The 10,484-nt window shown below is 44.3% G+C and overlaps 1 protein-coding gene across 1 annotated transcript; it reads right to left on the bottom strand.

Moving 5' to 3' along the window:
• Positions 1 to 1,398: 1,398 nt before the first annotated feature.
• On the bottom strand, positions 1,399 to 7,242 carry foxo4 (forkhead box O4). The gene is made up of 3 exons (XM_041256069.1): positions 6,752 to 7,242; positions 4,963 to 6,491; positions 1,399 to 3,650 (listed from the first exon to the last, which is right to left on the bottom strand). The coding sequence occupies exons 1-2, from the start codon at positions 7,187 to 7,189 to the stop codon at positions 4,983 to 4,985; spliced, it is 1,947 nt and encodes a 648-aa protein (XP_041112003.1). The 5' UTR covers positions 7,190 to 7,242; the 3' UTR covers positions 1,399 to 3,650; positions 4,963 to 4,982.
• Positions 7,243 to 10,484: the final 3,242 nt, after the last annotated feature.

Here is a 10,484-nt window from a genome sequence, read left to right on the forward strand (position 1 = left end):
AACAACAAAAAATCTAAATAAAACAATGTAAGAAAAATAAGTCTTCCAAGTTGAACGATTAAACTGAATCTGAGTCCCTAATATACATAATACCCAAACACACACATCACTCTTAAAACAGCACGTCTACATGAATCAAAAACATAACTTCAGTCATCTCTCATCTCAAAAAAACCCCAAACAAACACAACACAGGACAAGGAACAGTTTAGATAAAAATGCATTTTAATTTGTTAAACAACGACACAGAATTTCCTGTTTTTTCTTTTTCATTTTTTTTTTGTTCTTCCACGATCAGACATATCTTAGATACCTTTACAATATGTAAAGCGGGATTTGGAGAGCTAAAAAGAGACAAAACACAAACATGTCCTGAATTAAAATGAAATGATTCCATTTCACACGGATTGGCTATGCACAACTCCCCAAAAGTCTACCCTCAATAAACAACTAAAACGATGCGGAGTCAAAACACAAGGGATGAGTACAGGTTTGTGTTGAAAAAAAAATACAAAACATGAAAAGATTAATATTAATACACATTGCACTGGCAAAACCACCTCCCGAGGGACTACACCAGGAGCAGCCACTCTGACACCTGCAATCACCATTACATTTTGCTACACTTGTAGCAGATTCTTTTTTTTTTTTTAAAGTACCAAACAAAATAATCTGTGATAAAAAAAAAGACGATGCTGAAACAGCTAAAGCTGCACGTTATATTTATCAAATCTTAATCTGAGGGAACACGCAGACACATTACAGCTTGGCGCTTGGTTTCAGGAGACTAGGTTTCAGGCCACTGCACGGCACACCATGGGGGAGTTGGGGTTTGATACAGCACAGTTGCCTCAAACGAGGTTTCCTGGAACCAGGTTTCAAGTCGCTGTTCCTGGAAAAGTGGCTTGGTGTCTCCTCAGCTATTTGTTACCCCTCTGCCAAGCACAGTGAGTTGGTACACTACACTGCAGTTGGTGTGGGTGGTATCTGTTGAAGGCTGTGCATCTCTGTCTGTAATGGATGGTACAGTCACTGTGGGTACCGCACTGTCAGGAATACCCTCACTGTTTCAGGGCAGGTTCACTTTGCACTGATTCAGCCCTGGTGCTCCTACAACAGTTCGGCTCACTGATATATCAAGGATGTTGTCAAACAAAGCAGTTTCATCAATACTTCGACTCTTTAAAATATAATAATAATGCTATTTACAGTCTCGAGCCATCCAGCTACATGGTGAAGAATAAGAAACAGCAACATGATTAATAAGAAACCAAGTGAAACGGTTTAGAAGTCGCTCTGTTGCATCCACTGTTTTCTTTCTTCATTTTGTAAACAAATAAAAGATTTTCAGGGAAGAAAACAGATTTATATATTTTATATATTTAATTCTCCCTTTTGCAAGCTGTTTTGTTTTTGTAAAACAATATATAGGAAAGATGAATATTTTTTTGTATTATTATCATCCTCCTCCTCATAACCAGCCAATGTTTTTCCTTTGTAAGCACCCTGAGAGTTAATGGCTAGATCACGCTTAAGCAGATTTCAAACAGGTTGGCGTGATGGAAATCGCTTCAAAATGAAGCAGCTGAGAGGAGCGCTTGATGACCTATGAAACCCAACACATGCTCTGTACAGAGATGTGAATGACACTGGTATTGTGGGTCAGTAAGTGGCCTGCAGTCCTACACAGTCGCTCATGCTTTCTCAAGGAGGCCCTTCAGGCTACAGTAACACTTAGGCGATACTTGCATCTTCAGACCTGGATTGAATCACACTCATAGCACCAGTGCAGCCATTCAGAGACGTGTAAACTTAATGACAGGTTCATCTGAAGAATCACAGCACAGAACTGCAACCCACCGTTTCATTACATTGACTGAACAAAAAATGCATGGGCTTTTTCTATCATTCCTTTTTAAAATGTTTTACAGACACGCATTATGCATATATTCAAATGATCTTGTTGCTTTAGTAATCGATGCACCCAAAACATATTTGCTTTTTTAAATTTTTGCGCATGTCCCTGATGATGCAAGTTTGTGCACATTTCAAACACAAACGCTTCGTAAGATTGGGTCAACCATAGGCTCTCCTGGTAATATTAACAAAGCGATCTCGCTGCTCCAACCTTCAAGTTCACTCTGAAAACCTGCTTATTTTTTTTTTTTATGCATTTGTTTTTAAGCAATTGTAAGCTTATTGATGCTGAAATACTTTTCTCTGTTTTGTTCCTATTCTGTACACAGTCAAATTAGTGTTCGTTTGGTTATGTACAAATCTACATTGATTTTATCTTTTACAAAATAAAAGAATATATAGAAAACTACCGTTACCAATGGGCTAAGACTGTTAGCTCTCTCTGCCCGTTTTAGTGTATATATTTAATATAAATTTATAATCTCTTTAAATGCAATATTTAGCTAGTTTACCTCAATCTTGATTATACTATCATCAAAAATACTTGTTTCACGTACTGAAGTCATTTCTTACAAAATAAGGTTAGCACACGGAAAATAAATCATTTCAAGAATAGAAAACAAGCCATTATTTAAAACCCAGCTCCAGCCTCACCCTTGTGGAATAAGGGTGACAATGGGCTGCCTGATTCGCTTAGAAAATACGTAGAAAATAATGTTAAAGTGAACGGTACCTTTTCTTCTTTTTAAAGACTTGGGTTTATAAAGCTATTTACATGTTGCCCTTTACAAGGAACAAAAGCAATTTCAATTTTTTTTTTTTTTTCAAATTGCAAAAAGATCATCGGAGGAGTTCTAGAACAGTATTCCCGAATGCTCTAGAACTCACCGTGTTGCATTCCAGAATAGATTATTTTATTGTTTGTACAGACCAGTCTATTCTGCGATGTTGTGTATCTAAAGGACACCTATTGTGCTCCATACTGCAGCCTGCTGCTGAATCGGTTGCTATGCCTTGGTGCGCCAACACCGCACTCAAAATGAACAGGGAGAGAACAGCAAAGGCTTTGTTCTGTTCCGTTTAGTTTCTTCCCACGGGAAAGGATCGGTGGGCTTCTTTATTTATAAATGTCGGCATATTTAAAAGACACCCAAAATCGTACCACCTATTTTAAACAATGAAAATAATATACGGAATAAAACAAACACACGACTGAAAGAGCACAAACAAAAGCACTCCCCGCTGAATGACCCCTCCTCCCAATCTGCACTGATTAAACACAAGCTGGGCCGCTGCCTTGTTTGCACAGACCAGCAAACTCATTTAAGTAGCAGCAGGCTAGTGCCTCAGCATGCCGGCAATGCCAACTGTAACCATCATGTACCAAGCCACCTGTCAAAACAGCAGGCTGCTGGCATCCACCCCATATACATGCAGGAGGGAATACACAAACACAGTGTTCACTCTGCAGCACAGAGTGTCAGGCTGCACAGTACCTCTCTCTCTCTGTCACTCTCTCAGGAAAATGTGTTCAGGAAAGTTGAAATTCGTTTTTTGGTTGGCACATGGCACAAAAATGAGGTCCGGACTATACATATGTAAATATTTGCGCAGTGATTTGTATGGCCAAGTGTCTTCGTAACCCTTCCGAAGCTGCTGCGATGGCTGTTAGCTCAGCTTCCAGTCCGCACAGCGGCATGAAGGACCTGCATGGGGACCTGCTCTTGAGAGTCCTGTGTGAAAGAAAAGCAAAACCAATGAGACAATTCAACAGACTACAACGACTGGCACGCTGCAGAATAGGTATCACTATGCAGCTGATTTATTTACATTCAAAATGGGGAGAATAACTGCACCCAATATTCTCCACAGAAACAATGCTGAAGAATGGACAGCTGTTTGTACTAGTCTATACATGCATCAAAAAATGGGGATGAAAATAAAGCCTTAAGAATTGATTGCTTTTTCTGAAAATGACTATAATGGGTTTGCCAGCGTCTGTTCAACTCCATTTCTCTCTGTATGCAATTTACCTGTGGGACACTGGATACTGGATCCACTGACACACACTGAAAACAGAATCTTTCATTTATTTTATTGTTAAACTGCTGAATTTTTGCTCGAGGTTGTGACTCAGAACTGGGGCAGTGAGGCGGTGTGCTACAGTGAAGGCCTCTCAAACAAATTAATTACCCGCGCAGCTCAAAGTGCCCAGGGTCGATTCATCTACACGATGCTACTGAGCTCTGGAGGGCCCTCGAAATGGAATCTGCTTGCGTACGGAGCCAGTAAACACCCTCGCCTCCATCCTGTTAATTCAGGACGGGGGCCACTTAGACGATGCTTCACCATTAGTGGAGTGGGAGAGAGCACTGCTGCTACAGCAGATCCATCCACTAGCACTGAAACAATGAGTAAGGCTAAGTGAAGAGCAGAGTGGGTTATTAAAGGGTACGACAGGAAGAGCGCGGCTGAGTAATTAGCACTACCCGCCTGCAGCGTTTCAGAGTTCTCAGCAGAACCTGGAGAAAGCACGGGGGTGGCAGGAGCACAGCTTTACACAATGATTCACAAGGAGCTAGCTCAACAAATACTGCAGATTCGTCTTCTCATCTTCGTCTCGAGATGAAAATCATGCTGTAGCACTCTGCATTTCAGCAGTCACGCACTGACATTATAGATGTACCTTTTCTAAAATTTCTCTCACTGCTGGTCTGCACAGTTTCCTGGCATTTTCCCTTTTGTACTGAAAACGTACTGAACTCCCACCCTACCCATTTTAAACACTGCCACGATTTCAAACATGCCTGCCTATTCACAAGAACACCTTTCTGAAAGATTCCTAAAAACAATTTCATACATGACAGCAGTCTGGTTCAATCCATTCAATAAACTAGCTGTAGGTGACATGTGGCTCAGATCAAGACATCAGATCAAGCAACTCTGCTTGAAGAAGTCACGCACTACAACCAGTTGCTGCAACAGATGGCTTCAAACAGTCCCCCTGTGCTGCACTGTCCCTCCCCCTGCTAAACAAATACATACCTGCAAGGGGCGCTGAGGGACTAACTGGGAACCCAGCTGTGGGAGGAGGCCTGGCTGGTGGCAGGGCTGGGGTAGCTTGGATTGGTGTTCAGGATGGGGTCGAAGTTGAAGTCCATGCCCTCTCCGTCCATGAGGTCGCTGTTGATGATGTAATCCACGTCGCAGTCCAGGTTCTCCGTGAACATGTCAATGTCCAGGTCGGTGGGCAGCTTGTCCTGTCCTGTGAGGAAGCACCCGGAGCTTCCGAAGGGGCCCATTCCAGGGAGCCCCCCAGCAGACGAGGAGGGCATCCCGCCCAGGAGCGACCCCGCCGAGGAGCTGCCGGGACCCTGGGCCAGCTGGGCCTTCAGAGCCGCCAGGTGGGCAGAGTCCTGGCCCATTCCCGGGACCAGCATTCCCAATCCTAGCTGCTGGACAGAATTCCCGAGCTGGGCTCGGAATTGTTGCTGCTGCTGCTGGAGTGACATAGTCAGTAGGGAGCCCTGCTCCTGGCTCTTCCCTAAAAGCTGCTGCAGCTGCCCTGCCCCTTTTCGGCTCAGCTGGCCATCCAGGATCAGCAGGTTGGCAGCACTTTGGCTCGGCATCAAGGGGTCAACCTGGGTCATCATGACATCGCTGGGGGGCGGGGAGTCGGAGGTCAGGAGGACCTCTAGGCTGGAGGGAAGGCGCTCAGTCCTGCCCACACCGCCTCCGAAGCGCCCGCCCACCCTGCTGGCGCCGGCAGGGCTGGGCGAGGGCTTGAACAGAGAGTTGCCAAAGTTGGCGGCGGTGGCGCTGCCTGCATTTTTGTTCTGCTGCATCACCTGTGCCACCGACACTGCTGCTGCCGCTGCTACTGCAGCTTGCTCCTGTTTGTCCTGCTGGAGCTGCCGATAGGAGGAGAAGCTGGCGCTCCTCGGGAGCAGGGTGGTGGCCGAGGGGAGGGCAGTGGTGCCGGCAGAGCTGGCGGAGGGGCTGTTGTTGCTGTGCTGCTGCTGCTGAGAGGATATGAGATTGAGGCCGTCGATGAGCTCCAGCTCCTCCAGCAGGGTCTCAGTGAGGGTGGGAGGCACGATAGTAGCCGAGTAGGTAGCCAGGGTGGAGTGGAGGTCGTCCTCGGCCAGGCCTTCGTCGTCCTCGTGCCCGGGGGCGATAGGGGACAGCCGGCCGCTCAGGGTGCTGGCGTTGGAGCTGGTGCGAGGCCGGAAGCTGGTCCAGATATCGGGGTCGTCCAGACTGCCGCGGGACGAGGGACTGTTGCTGCTGACGCCCCACTTGGGGAACTGATGCTGGGAGCCTCCGCCGGGACTGTCCGCGCCCCCGCCAGGCCCCTCTGCTGCGGCAGCGGCGGCTGCCTTCTTAGTCTTGTCTGCACGGATTCGGCTCTTCAGGAGCTTGCTGCTGTTGTCCATGGAGGCTGCGCGACGCCTGGGGGATTTGCCGGTCTTCCCCCCCTCCGGGTTCAGCATCCACCAGGAGCTCTTGCCGGTCGACTCATTGTGCATGCGCAGGAACTTGTTGTGCAGAGACAGGTTGTGGCGGATGGAGTTCTGTACAGGGCAGGGGGAGGGGAAGGAGTATCTGTTAATACGCTTTGAATACATAGTGATGATTTATCTTGTGTTCTTTTCAGGGCAATAAACTCATCACCCCTATCATGCATAGTGCTCTTCAATTACAAGAACCATTTATTTCCCCATAACTGGCACCTCTTACAGTTTCGTACAATCAAATGCATGCCGTCTCTAACTTGCAATAAGACAGTAATAATAACAAAAAAAGCAATAATAACAACAATAATAATCATAACCTTCCATCCTGCGGAGCTGTTGCTGTCCCCTTTGTCCTTGAAGTAAGGCACTGTTTTGACCATCCAGTCATATATCTGGGCAAGGGTCAGTCTTTTTTCAGGGGAGTTTTCGATGGCTTGACTAATTAGTTCTGCATAGGACTGATTCCCCCAGGCATTCCGGCGGGAGGAGCCTTTCCTCGGGGTAGCTCCGCCCACCCCCGCTTGAACTCCGCCCTCAGGCACTGCTACTGTTTCAGGCTCCGAAATGATTGGCAGAGGCTCCTGCTTCTCTTCCTCAGTGGGAGGGGTCCCTGCGGCCGACTCCGCCCCATCGCCCCCCTCCTGTTTGACAGTGGATATGTCTGGCCGAGGCAGAGGCCAGGTGCATGATCTAGGGCGACTCTGAGGCTCAAAATCCGGGTCGATTTCAACTGGGATTGTCTGCTCTTCCTCCATAGTTTTTTGTTTTATTTTTCTTGAATGCGAGCAATTTTCCTATATATATATATATATATATATATATATATATATATATATATATATATATATATATATATATATATATATATATAAAACCGGTTTTAAAAAACCAGTTTTAAAAGTACCTAAGATAAAAATTCTAAATTGCTTTAAAATGTCCCAAAAGATATTGTATCAAAAGGGCTGACAAAGACAAATAACAATAATACAAAAAAAATCACAACTATAAAGAGATGTCACGCCCGTTCAGGGAACTGCACCTAAACCCTGATTACATCATCCGAGTCCCCATCCTTTGCACAAAGGGGCCCTCTACAGAACGGCAGCATTAACGAATGCAATCTGCATAACCACGGATTGGAGATTAAAGGGACAAGTAATCTCCTTGATAGCATCCGTGAGAAACAGGCTGGACACGCTGTTTTTGTTTTTGTTTGTGGTCTTAAAAACAAACAGACACAAAAGGAATTCTTCAATGAGTCTGCGAATTAAAACATCTGGACAGTGCTGTTTACAGCTGTGAAAACAAACGAGTCCCTTATTCTACACGTTTACAAAAAAAAGAAGTTCAAACACGCGAATACTGGCGCCGGCACCTCCCAGCCTGCGTTAATCGGTGTTTTTAATGTGTTTATTGAATCGGCCCCTTGATAAGGCAGCTGCTTGGAGTATTCCTGAATGTAATGACGAAGACCAATATGAAAGCTGTAGGTGACGGCTGTGCATTAAACTCCTTCAGAACGAACAGGTGGCCTTCACAATTAATAATTCATATAGTTACCAAACTGAAACAAAACCAATCCTATTTACCGTGCTTAGACCTCCAATTAAGCGTGTTTTTAAATGCGAATTATAGACTTAACAATATATACTTGATATATACATAGATTGGCATAGAGCAATAGAATCACTGTACAATAGCGTGGAGCCAATGGGATCTCTGTTGCAGAACAAGCAGGAATGACTCCGACTGGTAGCAGAGCGGTGTCACTGGTGAGGGGTCTGAGTGACAGCTTTCAGCCTCGGCTCTTGCAAATACGGTGGCTCCCAATTTTATAACAGATTACCAACAGCATCCAAAATACTTTGCATCGCACCTTCAGAGCAAAATCCTCCTAAATACAGAAACTCTGGCTCGAGTTTGTTTTGCTCAGCTCAACAAGTCAGTGTGAACCAGCAGCGTGTGAATTTAACTACTCCGAGCTATTCACTGCAGAACTGTACAATCCAGTGTCGTTGCATCCAAAAAAACCAAAACGGTTACCGTGCACATTCGATCCTTCTTTGACGTGAAGTTCAAATGTTATAATGAAGTTGTCCCGCAATGATCTCCGCGCTTTCACAGCACAGAATCCGTTCGGGATTTAGGAAAAACATGTATGCAATTCAGCGCCTTTCTGTGTCACACGCGGAATACTATTATTAGCAGCGCCAGCAGCAAGTAGGGATTCCTTAAACAAAAAAGATTTTAAAAATAGTTTTAAAAAGCTTCAATAAACTGGTCTGGGAAAAAGCAAGCTGTTTTTTTTTTAAGTTTGCAAGACCGGCGGTGCAGGTTGGCGCGTGTTCCTATCTGCCATATTCTTCCAGCACGCTGCTGCCTCGCGCTTCCCTGCAGCCCCTCTCGCGCACTCTCTCGCGACCGAACAAACCCCTTCGACTGGAGATAAAAATAAAAAAAAACCGCGGCGAGCTTCACTCCGGCTTCGTTTAAAACCTAAAAACACTTCAAAAAACCGACTCCCCGAACCACAGCGCTGCCTTATCCGAGCTCTGGCTTCTTTATTCCTAATCTCTGGAACCAGACTCTCCGCACCTCGTAGTTTTTTTTTTTTTTTTTTTTTGTTTGGTTTTGTTTTGACTCGACGAAGACTCCCGTCTGACGTATGTTTATCACAACGGGGCAACGCACACTGCGCAGGCGTGTGAAAGGTTCCCGGGGAAGCTGGGAAATGTAGTTTAAAAAAAAAAAACGAAATCCTACACAGGAAATTAGCCTACAACCCGTTATGTAAAATGCAGATAAGTGCGTTTGTGTTGTAGGGGAACACAGATGATCCAAACGGGTTATGAAAACAGAAAGGCTCCGTTTCGACCAAATTCAAAACAGTCACCACGTTTGAATCTTCACGATAAGATCAGTAAATACTGGATCTAATTATACATTGGTATTGTGTAATGTATACGAAAGTGCTATCCATCGAACAATGGATAACAATAATGTTTCTGTGTATTCTGAACTGACAAGCAGCATAATGCGCAAGCAGATGGACAGAAGTGAGAACAAAACAAAGCCAATTGTATGTCTCGCAATTAGACAGATCGCTCAATGAACCCTTGTGAGATCAAACTACCACTTTAAAGAACTCTATGCAATCCCAAAGGAAAAGCAAAACCACGAGGAGGGTGGCTGTGGAAACGAGCGCTGGAAAGGTCTGTGCGGCAGACTGTGTCAAAGGCGTGCATTCGCGTCGAACAAACACAAGCCAAAAACAGCAACAACCACGCTTTCTAAACTAGAATTGCACTAGTGTACAGTTCTTATGAGCATGTGCACTTTCACCCGGTCTGCCTGTAGCGTGTAAGGGTGTTGCTCTGTGTTTTTTTTTTTTTTTTTTCTCTCGTGTGAATCCGTCTGTTTGGCATGCAGTTGAGAGGAGATTCTGAGATGCTCATAAATGTCATATCATCTAAATTGCCAGTTAATTAAAGTTGCACCCACCCCTCCCTTATAATACAAATGACTTAATTTACCTTCTAATTGCTTTTGTTGTTTCAAGGTTTCACTTTTGTAATTAGCATTAAATAAACAAAACTAAAGTCCTTTTCAGTTTAAACTTTACGAATTCACAGCATATGAATTACAAAAGTGCTAAAGATAAACAATATTATTATTAAAACAATACACAATGAAAAACATATTTGTAAACGTAATTTACCAGAAAGATATCCGAAATAATATATATATATATATATATATATATATATATATATAATATATATATATATATATATATATATATATATATATACCCATAGACTGTACGTAAACTACACATGCAAGGATGCAACAAATAGAAAAAACCCTGCTGTTTGCTGGGAGTTGTAGTTTCTCGTTGCCCCTCCCTCCCCTCGTCCTTATTGGCTACGTGGGTGACGAATGCCCTATGGTCGTTTTTTTTATTTGTTACAATTGTCATCTATCAATCTCAGGGGCGGTGCCGTTGTATTTTCTCGTCTCCTATTGGTTTTCGAGGCTCTCTATCGCTGA

The sequence above is a fragment of the Polyodon spathula genome, chromosome 7 (genome assembly GCF_017654505.1).
Source record: "Polyodon spathula isolate WHYD16114869_AA chromosome 7, ASM1765450v1, whole genome shotgun sequence".
NCBI lineage: Eukaryota > Metazoa > Chordata > Actinopteri > Acipenseriformes > Polyodontidae > Polyodon > Polyodon spathula.

Excerpts from the sequence above, each read along its gene's own strand:
- foxo4 (XM_041256069.1), bottom strand. The coding sequence starts at position 7,189 with ATGGAGGAAGAGCAGACAATCCCAGTTGAAATCGACCCGGATTTTGAG. Across the intron at positions 6,492-6,751 it reads ACAGCTCCGCAGGATGGAAG|AACTCCATCCGCCACAACCT; the intron begins GTTATGATTATT and ends TGCCCTGTACAG.